Genomic DNA, 19,010 nt, shown 5'->3' on the forward strand with positions numbered 1-19,010 from the left:
TGCGGATTTATATGTCCCTCTTCTCCTGGTTCTAGGTGGTAGCTCTTGGCTTCTTCTCTGGGGAGAACACCTATCTCCAGAGCAGCTGGAATGTCCTAGATGGAGTCCTGGTCTTTGTATCTATCATTGACATTATTGTCTCCATGGCATCGGCAGGCGGAGCTAAGATCCTGGGTGTCCTTCGAGTGTTGAGACTTCTGCGGACCTTGAGACCTCTCCGGTACTTTCAGCAACAGGGTGGCTGGGTTTGTTTTGTATTGATAGACCAAGGAGTTTGAAAAAAATGCATATGAGCCATCAAGGCTTTGTTTATGACATAAAAACCTGAAACACAGTAGAGGTAGAACCATCTTTGAGGAGCTCTTATCTAGTGAAAGTGTTTGAACACACTGAAATTAGTCCTCGTGTAATTCATCTCCACCAGTATGGAGAAGAGCGGATGGAGTTTGGAGGAAGAAGTATTATCAGACTCAGGCAGTCAGCGCAGCGAATGCCTCCTCCGCTCTGCGTTTTTATCACCATTTTACAAATCAGTCAGGCTCCTTGTTAAACTGCACAACCACACAGTCATTCCCGAGCAAGGAGGTTGCATTGGCTAGGAGTGAATTTGCAATTGAACAGGTGCTGACAATAATTTGATAAGCTCCAGCATCTATACCTGCTCTCCTGTGTCTGCGTATCTAACCTCACTGCAAAACAATTTAGCTCTCAGCTAGGAAGAAGGGAGATGCTTTCAGTATTTGGGAAAAGGAATAAAGACAATTTGTATTTTGTTTACGATGATGCAATCATAAAGAGAAAAGGAGAGTGTTAATGCTTGGGGGATTCTTATCAGCTCACGGCTCCTGCTCCAATTCCATCCTGCTCAGCAAGAAACACAAGCCTTTTTTCATGAAATTTCATTAGAAATAAGATAGGCACCTCCAGAGACCTGTGGGCTTTCTGATGAAAAGCTGCTTGCTGCTTGCTTACGAGAAGATGCAATCTTGTTTAGGCCCATGACTGCCAGAGCAACAGCTGTTTGTCTGCTGCTCTGTATTTCCTTGGTGAAGAGTAGCTTTGGTAGTGTTTCTGTCTCCTCGCTTGCTCCCACGCCCTCTTTTGCTGGCGGCATCATGGTCCCCTTGCAGTGCAGGCTCATCAGGAACCCTCTCAGGGTCACCTTTGCCTGACCTGGCAGGTACCTATCTGACAAACATAATTAGGAACAAAAATCAGGGCATGGGCAGTTTATAAGCTCAAGTAAGGGGAAAAGGGGGAATTAGTCTCAGAAAATAGCTAGGCCAGAGCCTGTTAACAGAGAGGAATTAATCACCCCTTATGCTGGCTCTGCTTACTGTGGCCTCTGCTAGGTGTACTCCAGGGACCATGCCTAACACTTTGTAGGTGCAGTTCAGACTGTCACATTATTTGCTGCCAAAAAGACCCTGTTGAAATGCTTTTCTTTTAGAGGAAGGATCAGCTGCCCGATGTTACCTAGTGATGGGCACCGGCAGGCTGACAGCCTCAGCCGTCTGCACCACATCCTTGCAGCATAGGTCTCTGCTCTTTTCTCTGCATTTGGCAGGTATGAAAGCATCATTAGCCATGCAAGCTCAGGCTACCTGCAAGGACTCTCACCCTCTCCTCCCTATAGGCACCTCCTAAAAAAGCCTTGATGTTCTTCAGTCAAAATACCCAGCTTCCTGGAAAAGCTCACTCAGGCTCGTTATGCTGGTGTGTGCAAACACATTTTTCAGACCCCAAGGGAGAGCTGTTCTCCAGGCACTCAAACAGAAAAGAAAACACTCGCTTTCCATAATACCCAAAACCTGCTTTAGGCCTTGCTTAGAGCATGCCTGGCCTTTCAGTCACCTCACAGCAAGCAATCCATGTTGCTCTTTAGCGGGATGACCCTTTGGCTGTGGAGCTGTTGGTCCCGAGTCCCTGTGGGCCAAGGGTCAGTTCAGGAACTAATTAGGAAACAAACTGAAATGACTCCATTTGAAAAGGTGTCACAGGGCCCAGGCTGGTAGGGCAGGTGAGCACTTAAGTGTTGCCTTTGAGAGCTCAGGGAGTCCCACTGATGGCAAGGTAAGCACATGCTTTAGAGCCTTGTTTTTTGGGGACTGGGGTGCTTGGCAGAATGAGCATTCACCCGCTTTTCCAAAGAGCCCTTCTCAAGAACTTTGCTTGTGCCTGTGTTTCTCCCTCTATAAAATGAGGCCAAGACATGTTCTCTAGTGCCAATATAAAGCTCTTTATAGATGTAATGCTTAAAAGCAGGCTCCTGCCTGGCCTGTGCTCCTCCACTAGGATCAGAGATGGCTCGGAGGGGACCAGCTTTCTGGAGCAAGGTGCAAATAACCCTGCAACGGGAACCTGTGTGATAGCCTGCCTGTGGAGAGTTAATCCTTCCTCACTGTTCGCTGTAAGCAATTGCCCAAAACCCTGCCAACAGGGTTTACACCTCTTACACTTTTAATTCCATCTAATGTAACTGTGAATATTCTGGTTGTCTAAAGAAGTCACTAATCATCTCTGTGCAGTGCCTGCAGATAGAGGAGGGTGGTATTAGTTTTACTGCAGCCCAAGTTGAGGAGGAAAAGAACCATGTAGTAACAAGATACGCATAAAAACTAAAAGCTTTATTGTTCTGCCGTGTTTTCCAGAGTCATCAGCAGAGCCCCAGGTCTGAAGCTGGTGGTAGAAACCTTGATCTCCTCCTTGAGGCCTATTGGAAATATCGTTCTCATCTGCTGTGCTTTCTTCATTATCTTTGGGATTTTAGGGGTGCAGGTACAGTATTTCCCTCACCTCCGCCATCTGCAAGTGACTGCTGCAAAAGAGAAGCTGTTTTTCCCACCACCTGGGGTTACGGTGGAGGTAATGAGCTTAAATCTCATCAAAGGAAGATTTCAGATAGATGTTAAGAAGAAAGAGCCAGGTCTTAAAACAGATGCTCTGGGTGGGGGTGGCATCTACTCCACTGAAGGTCTTTAGACCTCCCTTAGGAACAACGCAGGAAGAGCTGTTCCTGTCTGGAGGGTAGGGGAAGGAAAGGACAGACTCTCAAGATCCCTCCCAGCTCTGTGTGCTAGGATGTATATGATAGCTCTTCCTCTAGAGAGAAGGTTCTTGTCCTGCCGGCAAGACAGATCAGGCCTTCAGGATCCCCTTCCTCCTGCTGTGTCTGAGGCAACGTGCAGCTATGTCCCAGGACCTGAGTTTTCAGCAGAGATGGTTTTCCTGCCTTGAGTGTTAAGACAGGTGTCTGAGCTGGGAGACAAGAAAAGGAATTGAACTTAGCAAACAGCTCTACCAGGAGAAAAGAAATATAAATCAGGGACAGGCTTTCCAAAGTTTGTTTTTTGTCTTTTCTTCTCAAATGCAGCTTTTTAAAGGCAAATTCTACTACTGTGATGGTCCTGATGTGAAAAACATCACTACAAAGACTGACTGCACTAATGCACGCTACAGATGGGTTCGGAGGAAGTACAATTTTGACAATTTGGGACAGGTAAAGTCATCACTGCAGGGGATTTCTGTACCAGGTTTTAATGGATGAGCACTTTAAATGTATTCCTTGAGGAGGCTGTGGAACCTTCACCATAGGAAGTTTCCAAGAACAGTGCAGATATTCATCTGTCAGAAGTGACCCTGACTCGGAGTAGGAACAGACCAGCTCACCTCTTATGATATCTTGCAGCCAGCCTCGGGTATACAATTCCTTGTTTATGGGGGAGTGTTATCTTAATGCCACTGCTTTTGCATGCAGTTTCTTGCGTATGGACCTCAATTGTCATTTTTAATCCCTTGACTCCTAGCCATTAGAAGGAAATGGGATATATTTAAACTTTTAAAAATCTCTTATTTTTTTAAATCTCGTGTTATTTGGCCAGCCTGACGTACTGATTTTTGATCACGCTTTGGTGACCAGATAGTCTGATGTGGCTGAGCAAAATTAAGCCTATATGTGAGGGAAAAGAAGTGTTACTCACCATAGTTTCCTTACTTTTAAGACATATATGCAAATAGGTGAAAGGAAGCCACATTATGTTGCGTTTCTCCACCACCTCCAGGCCAGACAATGTGTTAGGAGCTGTGGACTGGTTTTATTGAGCATTGTCTATTATTATTTTCTTCTCTGATGATTAAAATGCAGCACCAAAGCATTTGTTTTTTCTTACAGGCTCTCATGTCCTTGTTTGTCCTCTCTTCCAAAGACGGCTGGGTGAACATCATGTACGATGGTCTGGATGCTGTGGGTATTGACCAACAGGTAGATATACTGCACAGGCCAGGAGTGTTACTTCCAGGAATCCCATGCCTGGATGGCTCTGGTGTTTGAAATCCCAGGGAGGACCTCAAGGAGGTCGATCAGGCTGGCAAGGGTTTCCGTCTTCCACGGAGTATCTCTTATAGTGGCTGCAGCCCACGTAGTACACAGCCAAGCACTGATGGAGTTTTTAGAGTGATAGTACTTGAGATGGGACATCGGTCAGCAGACATCCCCAGAAAGACTTCTGGGACTTTATTATGCAAGTTCATCAGGATGGCATTGAGACAGTTACTGGGAAAAAAAAAATGCACTGTTGAAGTGCTGCACTAGCTACAGGCATAGATTGGGATGGAAGAAGGGGGCAGAATAAGTTTTACCTCAGCCTCCGCTCCTTCTTCTTTTAAAACATGCACGTTAAATAGCTAGCGGGAGTGGGATCTGGGCCCTCCAGTTGGACAGAAACTGAACAGGGAGGCAGAGGACAATGCCCTGGGGCTGACTGTGGTCAGACCAGAGCCACTCATTGCAGCATGGGTCTTTGCACTACGGCTTTATGGAAGGTACAATGAATATGAGCAAAACTGACATGAGATGGAAAACCGCCAGGGATATATGAAGAGGCGTTGCTAACTTTGTGTGGTGTGAGGCATTAGCAAAGGAAAGTCAAGAGTCTTAGATGAGTAGTAACTTACTGTAGCAGCAGTAACACTTTGCACTTAATTTTCTGCTGCTTCTGAAGAACTGAAAACAATAAACATTACCATGGGCACGTACCACAGAAGAATAAACTGGAGCCTGTCTTTATCTAAAATGATCTCCCACGTGGGATGATGCACAGCCACTGAGATCCTGTAAGGGATTTATTTTAAGCTATAGAAAATAAACACCAAAATAATGAAATCTCATAAGCCAAATTATCGGGGGAGGAGGGGGGCATTCCACAACAAAAGTAAAATTCTAGTAAGTGAGAAAAGGAAGGAGAGGAAAATATTCTGGGAAAAATCACCTGACTCCTCCCAGCCCTCTCCTCCTTCCCAGAGAAATCTACTGTGCTGTCTTGTTGCTGCAGGGTACCAGATATTCCAGCTTATACACATCGCGTCTATGCTACTTCTCTCTCCTTTTTCTCTTCCTCACTTCACCAGCCCATCCAGAACCATAACCCTTGGATGCTTCTCTACTTCATCTCCTTCCTGCTCATCGTCAGCTTCTTCGTGCTCAACATGTTTGTGGGGGTGGTAGTGGAGAACTTTCACAAGTGCCGGCAGCACCAGGAGGCGGAGGAGGCCCGGCGTCGGGAGGAGAAGCGGCTGAGACGCTTGGAGAAAAAGCGCAGGAGTAAGGAGATATACCTGTCTGGTCGGTAGACTGCGTTACAAACCAAAATCTTTCTGAGCCCTGCCTGCTCCCAAAGCAAGACTTTCATTTTCTTTTGGTTGTGTTTCCATGGGATTCAAGAGGCTGTTTTGTTTCATTACCTCTTTAGCGATACCTTAAGTCTTGGGTTGCCAACGCCCTGGAATTGTCCTCTACAAGCCTAGTGTTAAGCATTACCTGTTTACTTGGCTGGGAAGCATACACTCCTCAAAGCAGAGTCCTCTGTCAGTGATTAGCACACTCTGCAAGGCAAAGGTGTTCCTAAGTTTCCCAGGCACCAGACAGAAGCTCGTGGTGTGACTGAGTAAACAGTTGCAATGCTTGTTGTGCAAGTAAAGGCCAGTCCCAAGGGTAGCCCTGTGGCTTAACATGTCGCTTGCATTTGATGATGGTGGTGGTTTGATTTATTAGTTTTTTTCTTAGACCCAGTAGTTGCGATGCTTTTTAGCGTGCTGGCGCATGGCCCTGCATGCCACAACCATGCTGCATGAGGGCATGAACAAACCAGCAGCCCTGGGGAGAGGAATGGAGCCCCGAGATGGGGCTGTTCAGAAAAGTCTTCTTTGGAAGATGTCCATTACAAGAGATGCTTGCCCCTTCATGTGCTGGGGGAGCCCTTTAGTGCTGAGCAGTGTGCTGGGACTTGGTCTGTCCTTGCAAACAAGCTAGATGGAAATGCTGGCCAGATGCAGGGCCATTATGCTGCAGCAGAAAACCTTTAGATGAAATCTGATTCTAGTGGGTCCATCAGGGACAGTCAAACCAGACCAGGTCTCATTTCTTGATCCAAGCCTTCCCAGGGGTCCTCACGTATTAGTTCTCATCTCCGCTGCTTCTTGGCAGGCTTCACCAGGGACAAGCTGCTTATAGCACTGCCTCTGGTGAGTATCCTTGAGATACCGCTGGGAACCCAGCCATATCAACTTCCCAGCCAGTTTTGTGCAAACAGGGAAAGGCTGTGTTAGACGTTGGCCAGCGTCATTCAGAAGTAAGTGAAGGAACATGGCCTGGCCACTGTGATCAGAGCTGAGCCACTGAATCAGAGTTTTCAGCCCCACTTACCACAGCAGCCCTGTGGCTCTTTGCCTGTAGTTGGTCTGCTCTGTGTGATCTGTAACGGCTTAATATCTCGTCATGACAAAAGGCTAGTTGTCCCCCAAACCAAGCCATAGGGAAAACTGCAGTTAGATCAAAGTCTTTTGTCTGGCTGTAATGACATAGCAATTAGAGCCTTTGCTAGCAGAAACCTCAGCCCCAGCCAATTTCCTCCATCCATCCACTCTTGAAGGAGAAGGCAGGCAGCTGTGTTCCCCATGGCTCCTCTCCTGCTCTTCTGCTCCTTTTCATTAGAGTCACAGGAGACCTCAGCACTATGCGTCTGCACTGTGCTCTCCACAGGGCCTTAATGCCAGATTGACCTGACGCTACAGCCAAGCCCATTTCATTTTAGCAAGTCATGAGTTAAGCAGCTGGGTTAAAATAAACCCTGCCTAAATCAAGCTAGCCAGCCTCAACCAGCAGTTGAATCTCGTCAGAGATTTAGGAGTTCAGATGCAGTTTCATTTCTCTTTTCCCATTTCAGTTTGTGAGTTTGAGCTTCTGGCTAGGATTAGAAGTGGAAAATCCTGAAGACAGCATTTCCAGCACAGTAAGGCAAATAAGTGTTGGGCTCTTGCGAGACCTCCTGCTTGCGCAGAACTTCTACCCAAATGCACTGACCCAAGAAGAGGCTCAGATAAACTCGGATGTTATATGAAAAAAAAAAGTTCAAACACAGACAAAGAAGACAAAGAGTAAAAGCATATTTAGAGAAGATAGATTGAGGCACAGGTAAGGAGGGACAGTTTAATCACAGCCAGTTGCTGTTCCTGATTAGTAGGTAAATCTTATTACAAGCCTGTTTGTGGCTCACTGCTCAGACACCAAACAGAGCCAGTCCCTGTCAAAGTGATGGACATTGTTACGTTGCCCGTCTTTATCCCGCTATCTTGAAGGACAGAGTCAAGGAGATATTTCAGACTGCAGACCCAGGCACTGCACAGATGTGGAGTGTAACATTTCACTGAGAGCACACAGGGAGGAGGACAGCTTTCTGGAAGGGGATCAAGTCCGATATAGCAAATGAGAGTCTAAACGTTTGGTCATGTTTAGGCCTTCCAAGAGGTTACTCCATGACCGTCTGGCTCTGAGTTCACCTACCTGCCCCTGTTCAGCATGGAGAGCTTGGCATCCAAATTTGAATTGTTAACAAAGTGAAATCAAAAAACAGATACTCATCTTTTGTGGTTATCACTGTTATACGTTTTAATGGATCTTTTTGTTTAAATGGGCAGAGTTTTCACCTTTTGGGAAGGTGAAAGAAGATGAGGAGTTTGGCAAAAAAGGGCAGACTCAGAAAGATGGGAGGTGTGGTGGGTGCGGCGTGCAGCGGAGAGGCTGTGCTGAGTGTCGGTGTGCGCATGCCTGCGTGGGACACCGCGCAGTGACGCGGGGGGAGCTGGCCTGCTTTCTGCCTGCCGGTGGCACTGGGTTTCTCCTCTGCACTGACAGGCGGGTGAGAGAGAGATCGGTCCTGGGGGGGCTGGAAGGTGCGCGGGAGACCGGCGTTGGTGCGGAGGAGCGAGGGGGCTGCACTGGAAAGCCAGCAGAGAGCCACCCTTTCCTTCAGCTGCTATTTCTAGCATAAAGGAAGGAAGAGTTAAGGCTGTTTGCAATAAAAAAATTCCAGCATAGCTAGCAAACGTACCGCCTGAGCAGTGTCCATCCAACTGGGCACTCACCCTGCCTGCCTGGCATCTTGTCTTTGCGTGCCGTCACCTGTCTGCAATGTCCTCTGTGTGCAGCAACCCTGTTTCCATAAATCTGTGTGTGTTTCTGTGTGTGAGGTCTCTGGACATCAGTAGGACCTACAGACACAGAAATGCACTGTTTAGAAATAGCAGAGCCATCTTGCTTAGCCTCCTTTCTCCTGTAGGCCTGTACTGGGCCTTCCTCAAGCCTGGCCAAGCAGTCTTTCGCCGCAGCCGGTTGCTCTGCTGCTTGGCTCCCGCTGCCCTCTCAGCGTTGTTACGCAGCCAAATAGCACCCTCCTGCCTGCGTCCCTCCTCCTTCCCGGTGAGGGCGGACCGCAGCTTGGGACGCTGCCACCACCTCGCCGGAGCCTTTCTTTCAAGGCTAAGCTGTGGCTTGGAGCCGTGGCTGGGGGAGGACAGCTGGGCCTGAGCTGTGGTTCCTCTTGCCACGGTGCTGGGCGGCCATATCCCCCGTCCGCGGTGCATGGGGAGAAGGGGAGCGGCACGGCGGCGCGTGCCCTTGCTCCCTGCGCACCCCTCCTCTTCCTCGCCAGTGAGCTGGCGGTAATGAGACCATCGCTTTGCGAACGCTTTAGAAATCCACGTGCCGCAGTACCTGCCACGTGCGAAGTGCCTGTAATAGTACCCCGGCACTGAAGTAAGGTGGCGTATTTGCCAAAATGAAATGAAAAAAGAAGATGGGGGTTGGATATGCCTTAGAAATGCATTGGACGTGTTTTTAAAGGCAGAATGGCAGGGCGTGCTTTTTCATGTGAAGGTAAAAATTCAAGATAAGCTTAAATATTTCCCTGACACAGTCACTACCTCCATCAGATAGATCTACTATGTAAATAAGTGTACTGTAATTTAATAATCCTGTGGCTTCTAACCTTTTAATGGGGTTCTCAGAAGACACAGACTGAAACCAGCCTCCCCAGATTAAAGTTTTTGATTAAAACCACATGGATCGGCTTGATCTTCTCCGTGCTTAGGACACGGGGCCAAACGCAGCCCGCCCGTACGCACTGCGAAGCCAGCAGCCCTTGGTCCGCCAAGCGGATCGTGATGTCGGGTCAGACACAGGCAGGACCGGGGGCCTCAGAGGCGGCGAGCGAGGTCTGGAGGACACCGCGTGCCCAAAGGGGCGCAGGCCACGCTGGAAGCAGCGGCCGTCTGAGGCAGCCCGGGGAGGTCCGAACGGGTGCGAAGAGATTGCGTTTCAGGGCTGCGACCAGGGCGCTGCTCCCTGGGCAGACCGCGAAAGCTGAGAACTCGGAAGAACCAAAAGCTGCCGTTGCCAGATTTGCTCTCTGCACACGAGGAGCGCGGCCGCAGCCGTGTTTCTCTGACTGAGGCATTTCCCGGCAAAGCGCTGAACGAACGTCTAGGCATCACAGCTTGTGGAAGGAAGAGGCGGTTTTGTTTTAAGACCCAACAGAGATGTCTTTCGAAGCACTGACTGTAAGCTGTTCACTCTGGGGATGAGCAATCGTGGGCAGCGCACAGAGGTATTTAACGTTAGCCCATCCTCTCAGTGCCTCAGCCATCCTGTATCCTGCAGAAATATTTGAGCTGTAATGAAAAATTTGGGCACTGCATATCTGAGTGTTTAATATTCCGCACTAGGGAATTATCAAACCATCTTGCTTATTTTTCCGGGCAGCTGCAGGTATAGAGCTGCTCTGTGCGAAGCACACGCATAAACCCATTAGGGCTTTCTAATGTTTCAGGCAGAGGAGAATAATGGAGGAGCTTTAGCTAGCAATTGTAATGCCAACTGAAATGCCTTTTAGCTAGGAGACAGTGCTTCATTAATTTTCATGTCAGCAGAATCTCAAGTGAAGAAGTTTAAATGTTCTTCAGGGAGGTGCGATTCAAGTAGTAGCCAACATCCAGAAGCAGGGGCCAGAAAGGGGCATGATTTTCCTTTTGTCTGCATTTGATGGTGTCTCCTCTCCCTCCCATGTCTCCAGCAACTCAAACCATCAGCAGCAGTTGGCAGTTGATGGGGTGGCTGACTGTGTTTGATATGTCTGCCTGTTGGCTGACTGGAGTCTCATCCCAGAAACCATTTCCCTGGAGAAACCTGGCACAGGTTGCGTTTTGCCTCCTGTGATTAACGACGTGCTCAGTTTGCCCCTTTTGCTGTGCCACATCCGCAGCCCGCTGTCCTCCTCGGGCAGGCTCTCCTGCGGCCCCCGCGGCTCTGAGCTGGGCAGGCTGCAGCGGTGGGAGCGTGCAGTGAGCTCTTACACCCAAACTAGGGGGAATAAGCTGGTATATTAAGAGGTACAAATGTGTGTCTGTGATTGGGCTGACGGGGTCAGAGAATCGCAAAGAGTCCCTTGCTGTGCTGTTGATTGAAATAAAATTCCTGTTCCTGAAGGGACCAGGAATGAGCAGTGATCAGGGGCTGGGGGGGCCGCAGAGCTCCAAAAGGCAGGCTGCTGGCGTGCGAGCACTTCGGAGCACCGTGCGGCTGATCTCATGCTGCTTTCACTCTGCCGCAGCCCCTCAGCCTTCAGGGGGATTGCCCCAGCCTAACATCGGCATAGGCGAGAGCAGAAGCTGGCCTGTCCTCCCTGTACACCCCTGCGCACTACCCATAGCCTTGCATGAGCAGCATCTCCTCTAATGGACTTTGCATGGGTTACTGCACTGAGCATGACAGCGTTGTTGCATGTGCTTCCAAACGTTGTCAACTTTATTCCAGACTGTCCTTGTATGTGTATCCCCAAGAAAAGTTTCTTTTTCATCCGTTGAGCTGGCATCAGGGATGTAGAGCCTCCTAACTGCTTAAGGCATTTCCTAGAGCTCCCTTATCCCAGCCCAGGTTAAACCTAGCGTAAGTTTTCTGAGCAACCAGTTGATCAGGCTTAGGCAGCACTGAGCGCTGTCAGAGGATATGGATACAGACCTCTGAGACACTTTCGTGCCATCAAGCAGATACCCTCCAGGACAGCTGGGGGACTCCTCTTTGCCGTTTGGATATCCAGCCCTTGCAAAGAGAACACTGTCTTGCTAACAGGCTGCCTAGAAGAATTTCTGTTCAGCAGCTTTACAGTGGAAGGTGTCTTCCTGGGATTATTCTTTATGTTAAGAATTATGCAAAGAGTTTATAAAAATGTAATAAACACCCCTTTTTTTATTAAATAGTTAATCAGTGGCTGTTTTTGTACAGTTAAGAGAGTAATTGCAATCACCTACAGCCTGTTTTCTTTATGTGCTGATAGCCAGTGTCCATCACTGCTAATGTGCTTCTGAGATCCATTAATCAGCCATTTGTCGTTAATAAATAGACCCTTAATATAGTAGTCGACTCTTTGAGATATTCTTGGATCTTCTAAAAGGTGATTTCTTGCATTCCCAAGAAGACATTTCCAAAAAAGAAAAAAGAGAGGGAGAGTATTTTATAATCCTGAATACATATGAAAGCACGTTGTACAGACTTAAGTAAATATTTTGCTGCAATATTTTTATTATTGTTTTTTAGACACACCAGAGGATTAGCCAAGTTCAGTAGCAAAGACAACCATTCCAGTCCAAGATGACTGATAGGATATAGGCACATAAGCAACACCAAAATGCATTCAAAAATAACTGTGTTTGCTTTCATCTTGTTTTTTCCACTTCCATTAGCAGAAAAAAAGAAGTCTAGGTGACCCCACTCGGAAGGAAATATTTTTTAGATGTCTCCATTTCACTTTTAAGTACCAGAAAAAATAGTAGTTGAAAGAGAGCAGCAGATTCAGTTTCCTTTTATCAAATTTATTGTACAGTTTTGGACTCTAATCTGGCGTCAGCTGTGCTACCAAGACCCATTTCAAGAGTCACTCCATCTGAAAGATATCAGCATGCTAAGAGGAGTGAAAGATATATTTCAGGAGAACTCTGAGTGCTTTTGAACTTTACAAGGCTAAGCAACTTTTTTCCCAGGTCCTCCTGCATTTAAAGCAAAATTTGCTGAAACATTTGCAAAAAAAAAAAAAAACCCACTATTAAGAACCGTCCTGCTCTGACTTGGTATGACCTGGGATGTCTCTTCCACTTACAAAATCTACAGCAATACTGAGTTTGGCCTTAAGTACACTCTTTGAATATTTACATTTCTTAAGTCTGAAAAGAATTAGACTCCATCAGAGTGACCACAGCCATCCTGTGGTCACAGTCTAATTTTAGAGAGCCGCAGGCAGTAAATACAAGTCAGTCGCGGGGCAATGTCCAAAAACTTGCTTTGGAACATCCCCGCGGGCTTTGTCATGTGCAGAAATTTCCTCATTTCGAAAAAAATAAAGGAGGAGTCATGACCAGAGGCAGAGATATAAAATTGATGTGTTCACGGCCTGAATGTTTTTTTAGGTGTAGTCAAGCCCTTGTTCTTATATTTCCGAAGGAGCTTGTGCTGCCAGTCTTTGTAGAGACAGATGCTGAGCACCCCGCTCCATTGCCACTGGCTCTATCCTGTGTGCTAGTAACCCTCACACGCGTCCTACTTTGCCACAGGCGTTGCTGTGTTCTCTTTAGAACTTTATAGTACACCAAAAGCCCGCTCTCACTGAAGCTGAGTTCAGATTTTGTTCTTATTTATGTGGAACATGCCTGATGTCAGCTGGATTAGAAGAGATGCATGTTAGAGTCCCCACCAGCAAGACCTGACCTGGGCCTTTCCACCTAACTAGAGTTGAAGCTTTGCTTGGTTTGAAGCTTTTCTCTTGGCTTCAGGTCTCATTTCCATTCTGCTTCTCATCCTTCCCAGTTCATAAAGGAGTCCTGTTAAGTGAAGAGGTTGTTCGCTAGCCTGAGACGAAGCGGCAAGAGCAGAGAACGCTTGCAAGAAAAAAGTTGTCAAAGTTATACGGGTCCCTTCTGCAGGCCCAAGAGGTTTGGCTCAGTCGGATGATCTAACTGCAGTTTTTGAAGGCCTTACTTCTAGGTAGAAGTACTTGGCCGTTTCACGTGGCTTGCTTGAATCAGTTCTCCAAAGGACTTTGCCCCTGCATCCAGGCGTGTGTAAGACACTGCCAGCAGGTCCTGTTGTGGTTGTGATGAATGCCAGCGTGCTGCCTAGCCAAGCCGGAGGGCCTGCATTCATTGCCTTGCCTTTCTTTGTCTTTTTCTGCAGAAGCCCAGCGCAGGCCTTACTATGCTGACTATTCCCCAGCACGAAAGTATATTCACACCCTCTGCACCAGCCACTATCTGGACCTCTTCATCACGTTCATCATTGGGGTCAATGTCATCACTATGTCAATGGAGCACTACAACCAGCCGAAGGTAAGAGCCACCCATCAATTCGTGGGATGTGAAACACAGCAGCAGGGGTGGCAGCGGGCTTGAGGACCACACGCTGTTTCCATGGGATGCCAGGATCAGTGATGTTGATGAGGTCTGCAGCTGGCCCCACTTCCCTAGGAGCATTCCCTGTCACTTGAGAGCCTCAGCAGACTTCAGGCTCCGTGTTGCACATCTGCCTTCCTCTAGGGCCAGCTCTACTATGCAGGGAAGAGTCACTTGCCACAGCCAGAAACTTGACTCCCCTATCACGTAGGTCAAGGCCAGAGCTTCTGAAGGCAGTGATTTGCTCTTGCATACAAACAGTGCATCAGGCTCACGGAGAGTGAAATAAATTTCTACTAGAAAAAAGACCAGAGCAAATATTTCCTCTCCTGATCTCAGCAATGATTTATCCTCAGGCTGTAAAACAGTCCAGAGCGTTAGAATATTCCATTAATGGATATAAATATGAAGCTAACGCAAGTAGAGCAAAAAGTTTCTTTTCCTCAATGAATTTGAAGTAAACCAACTCCAAGAACAGTGCTTTTTTTAAATGTATCTTAAAATCCAATTTTCCCAAGAAAATCTGTGGCATAAATCCTATAGCCCATGGATTTATCATCATTCACAGAGCTCTAGGCTCAGTGTTTGCTTTTTTAATATTTCACGGTCTGCCAGGTAACCTGCAAATGCCTCCCGGAAACTAAGCCACGGGGGCAGCAAGCCACAGGGGTAACGTGTGTATGTCTTTTGCTAGCAGTCTGTGTACTTTTCTGCCCCCATAATTCCTTTACGTAACAGACTGTTTCACATGTAAATGTTATTTACCCAGATTAGATCTTATTTACACTTATTTTATGTTCAGGTAAAACACAGCCGCGTAAATCTGAATGCAAACCATCACAAATAATGCAAGAGTTTAAGCTCAGGCAGTGAGCTTTGTATGACGTAGTAAATTGTCCCACATTCTTTGAAGGTATCCATTTTATTTTAGGCACTAGAACAAAAATAGAGAGTAGTGCCTTGAGGAATGCCAACATCTGAAAAACTTTCAGCTCCTGTTCCAAAAATATCAGTGCATGTTCACCCTGCATATCTAGGGTCAACAAAGCACAGCCATCACACATGTGAAGGGAAGAGTTTTCCTGTGGCCTGAGGTGTCCTCTGTTACCAAAGCAAAAAAGCCCTTTTCCCCTCCTCTGTCGTCTTTTATTTCCAATTATGACTGTTTTGATGTTCATTGTTGTCGTTTTTTTATTTGCAAGAGACCTATACTACTTTTAACTAAATGTGATTTCCCTCCCTCCTCTCCCCAAATCCCTACCCAATCAAAAGAGCTGTTTTACTCTGCAACATCTATTTTAAGGTCCATGTAAGATTCTTTTGCTATTGTTGGCCTCCAATTCCAATGAAATCCGTTATAAACACTCATCATCTTAGAGTATAAACACTGTGGATTCCTGACTTCCGAGAGCAGCTCTATAGAGAGAGTGAACATTGCACCAAATATGGATATACTTTTCCCAGCGCTAGAGATGTTACATTTTTCAAGAAGGCAAGATTTAATCTGTCTCCAACATTATTTATTTTTCTGAGTGTGCTAAGCAAAGCCATTGTCCTAAGGATTGCCATGCTGGAATAAAGAACTGATCCATCAAGTCTTTTATTCTACCCAACCATAGGCAGTTCAGAAAAAGTAAACTTTATTAGATGGAGAAGGGGTAGAATCTTCTCTCCGTCCCAGATCCTGAGCAATTTGTGCACTGAAGCTGGAGGATTGATAGCTCTTGGCGCTTTTAGCACAACTAGTTATTACTGCTTATGAGTTTCTTGTTTGCATTGGTGTCTAATCCTTTATTTGAGTTTTGCTGTGTGATTTAATGTAGTGTTTTGTAACTGAGCTCTGCAAGCTAATATGACATTGCTTCTTACATCTCTGTGCTTATGCCACTCCTGTGTCTCCCAGTCCCTCTGCAGTGGGTCTAGGAAATTACAGCTTGGGCTGGACTAACTGGGGCCTCTCTTTGCAGTCCCTGGATGAAGCTCTGAAGTACTGCAACTATGTGTTCACCATAGTTTTTGTGTTCGAGGCAGTTTTGAAGTTGGTGGCGTTTGGTTTTCGAAGGTTCTTTAAGGACAGGTGAGAGTATTTTAAACTCCTTTGTATTTGGGATAGAGCTGTACTGACCCAGTTTAGAAGCCAGATGCTGGGTATATGTAGCATCACTGTACCAGTAGTACCACATGCCGTGTGCAAGGACTGAAGGGCTATCTCTCCGTAGGTGCAGACTTTATAGTGTAGGAGCTAGAAGTCCTGAGAATTGCTGTTCCTGCTTTGCAGAGGGTATTCGGGGAATCTTGCAAAACTGTAGATAAGTTCCTTATCTCATGAATTGCCACTCTGCCAGGCATGACCTGCTCAGCCTAGAGGTCTAGGCCAAGCTGTTCGCTTCAGTCCAGACCTCAAAAGAATAGTCACGGCAACTAAAGTCATGGAGCCCCATAGAACAAATGTCCTTTACAGTCCACACCAGTCCTTTGGTAGGCTGCTGGTTTTTAAATCCCCTAGCAAAGACAGAAATAATTGTGTTCAGCCCCACTGCCTTCAGATCCCAGCTTCTGAGACCCACAGATCTCATTCTGCTGCACATTCAGCCGGAAGCCAATGTATGTGAGAGCACATTGTGGTTTGGAGACCTGCTGAAGAGCAGGGTGAGGTCAGACACTTTTCCACACAGTCCTGGAAACTAGCTCGTTTGCCTCCTTTTTCCTAACTGGATGGCTGGAACCTGCCATGAGCCATATTGCTTATTGGAGAAATTGCTTAGGAAAGGCACTCCATTTCTTCACACCTTATTGGCTTTCCAGTGCTGGTGTGGAAGGTCCTCTGAAAGAGTTAGGCTACAAATCACTCAAGTGGGGTAACTCGAGAAAGATAACATGGGAGCAGCTGGTCCCTCTAGCCCAGTATCCTGTCTCTGAGAGTGGCTCTAAGTGGATGCCAGGGGAGGACAGTAAGGACAGGGAAGCAGAATAAGATGCCAGCCTACAGCAGTGTGTGGCTCAGAGATGCTCTGTGCCAGCTGCAGTGAGTTGATTTTGTACCTCCTAGAACCGAGGAACACTGGCCCAGGTGTGAGAGAGGAAAGGGTTTGGGATTTGCTTGTGATTGTTATTAACAGACCGTTCTCTATCCTGGGCATCTTTGTAAGCTGTCTACCCATGTGGGATTTTCCTTTTTTGTCCTTTCTTTCTTTGTCTGTTAGGTGGAATCAGCTGGATTTGGCCATAGTTCTTTTATCAATTGTGGGAATCACGCTGGAGGAGATCGAGATGAATGCTGCACTGCCCATCAATCCCACAATAATACGCATCATGCGGGTACTGAGAATAGCCAGAGGTAAGGCTTGCTCTGTAGGTCTTCAGCCATCCCTCCAGATGCATCAGGGAACAGTTTGGCTATTTGTTCTTCTAGTCCCGCTGTCTCAGTTAGATTTGAGAATAGTTACAAGATGAGGCTGCAGAATGTCGATGCAGAAACAAGCTAGGTGTGATTTCATGGGTGTTTGGAGAGTGGTCTCAGATTGGTTTCTAATACAAACCGGGGATCCCAGGCTTTTTATAATGATACCAAACAAGAGCAGGAACCAGTAGAGAAGGGAGGATCAGAGCCTGAGATGGTGCTGTTCCCTGAGGAAGTGTCTCCTCACCACTCTCCCGTTTTCTTGCGAGGGCACACTGGAGTTTTTGTGGCTTTTGGTCTGTTTTACTGAAGTTCTTAACATCAGCTGGTGAGGGATGGAGTCAGGACACTCAGACGTTTATGGGCCTTGCAGGATGCAGTGAGCTTGCCATATGTGTGAATGGATGCAAGAGAAATGTGAACCCTCCCTACAAGAACTAAAATTAGATTTTCTTTATGGTTTTGCTTGAGATGTATCCCATCCCCCTGACTAGGCTCTGGTTCTCATTGTAGTGCTGAAACTGCTTAAAATGGCCACTGGGATGCGAGCTCTCCTGGACACAGTGGTGCAGGCGCTTCCCCAGGTAAGCCCCCAGACTTTATTTGTGCCCAGTTTGTTCCTCTTGGTGGACTGTGCCTTTTGGGACTGGGGACAGCTCTGTGCCGCTGCGTTCGGTGCGCCTGGCGAGAATGTCAGTTTTCTCCACTGCCACCAGTGCCTTGGTGGAGGAGCTGTGCAGGGTAAATCCTGCCCACATAGTCTGTGTTACATGGGAGAAACAGATCATATAAAAGGAGTTAGGAGTTAACGGAGAGCTAAGTGCTGTAGGCAGACCTGTTCTAAAACACAGAATTCACTGGGGAGGTCAGGAAACACCAGGATAGAGAGAGGAAGCTGTTGGTGAAAGCCCTGGAAGTAAACAGCATCCAGCCTAGCGGTTTTCTTTTGTGAGGCAGAAGCAGCTACTTTTATTGATACTTATTGACAGAGGAGTTGCAGACTTTAAAAGCCAAATAGGGGAGGCATTTCTGAAAGATAAAACCTTAAAGTGGGATTTCAAGTCACTGCATTCTCATGAGCTGCAAGAGAAACAATGATGCTGCCCGTTGTAATGGTGTTTGATAGGATCCTTCAAATGCTCAGTTCCTCGGACCGTTTTCTTATGCATCAATTACTTCATTTGAAAAAAGAAAGAAATGTTTTGCTGACTTGTACTTCTCTCCTGAAAAGATCTAAGGCATATCAGAAGAATTCCAAGTAGTTTAGGATTTCTCTGGTTTTCTTATGTCATATGATATTTGAGCTGTGTTCTGCTAGTTTGTGGATTTGGTGATCTGATTCCTAATCTTTCAGTGCTCAGAGGTAGCTCAGCTGCCTACATAGTCCTGTTTCATATCACCAGGATCATGTAAACCGCCAGACAGTACTGGAGGTGGGGAAAGGGACTGTAGACTTACTTTCCCATTGCCCAGGCTCTTGTAGGCTCATTCACCCCTGTATAAAACAAGGTGAAGAGGCTCTGAGATCAGAAAGGAAGCATTTAATGCCACACTTTGCCCAGAAGTGAGCGCCAACACGAGGTGCAGGGGATCTCCGGCAGCGTTCTCCTTGGAGCTGGCAATTCAGAAGTAGCACTGCTGGGATCTGCAAAGATGGACAGACAAATCCTTAGTTTTGAACCCCTGTGAACCATCCCACGGCTGAGTTGCTGGAAGGGACTGCACGAGCGAGCCTGCTCCGTTTCGTCTAAAAGCCAGTTCTGTGCCAGCATAACCAGTGTGCCCTGGGATGGAGTAGGGGGTCGAGCCACCCTCTCCTCGACTCGGCTGTGCAGGCGATTGC

The 19,010-nt window shown here is 47.0% G+C and overlaps 1 protein-coding gene across 3 annotated transcripts in view; it reads left to right on the forward strand.

Moving 5' to 3' along the window:
• The window catches only part of CACNA1H (calcium voltage-gated channel subunit alpha1 H), a 132,833-nt gene that overhangs the window by 88,533 nt on the left and 25,290 nt on the right, over positions 1–19,010 (forward strand). For 2 of the 3 annotated variants that reach the window (XM_068908216.1, XM_068908218.1), the window contains exons 19-27: positions 36–220; positions 2,652–2,778; positions 3,374–3,499; positions 4,172–4,261; positions 5,407–5,620; positions 13,553–13,704; positions 15,735–15,844; positions 16,971–17,104; positions 17,681–17,751. In XM_068908216.1, coding sequence (XP_068764317.1) covers positions 36–220; positions 2,652–2,778; positions 3,374–3,499; positions 4,172–4,261; positions 5,407–5,620; positions 13,553–13,704; positions 15,735–15,844; positions 16,971–17,104; positions 17,681–17,751 — 1,209 coding nt within the window. The remainder of the gene's footprint in view (positions 1–35; positions 221–2,651; positions 2,779–3,373; positions 3,500–4,171; positions 4,262–5,406; positions 5,621–13,552; positions 13,705–15,734; positions 15,845–16,970; positions 17,105–17,680; positions 17,752–19,010) is intronic. The other variant, XM_068908217.1, reaches the window with a different exon arrangement.

The sequence above is a fragment of the Struthio camelus genome, chromosome 15, assembly GCF_040807025.1.
Source record: "Struthio camelus isolate bStrCam1 chromosome 15, bStrCam1.hap1, whole genome shotgun sequence".
In the NCBI taxonomy this organism is placed as follows: domain Eukaryota; kingdom Metazoa; phylum Chordata; class Aves; order Struthioniformes; family Struthionidae; genus Struthio; species Struthio camelus.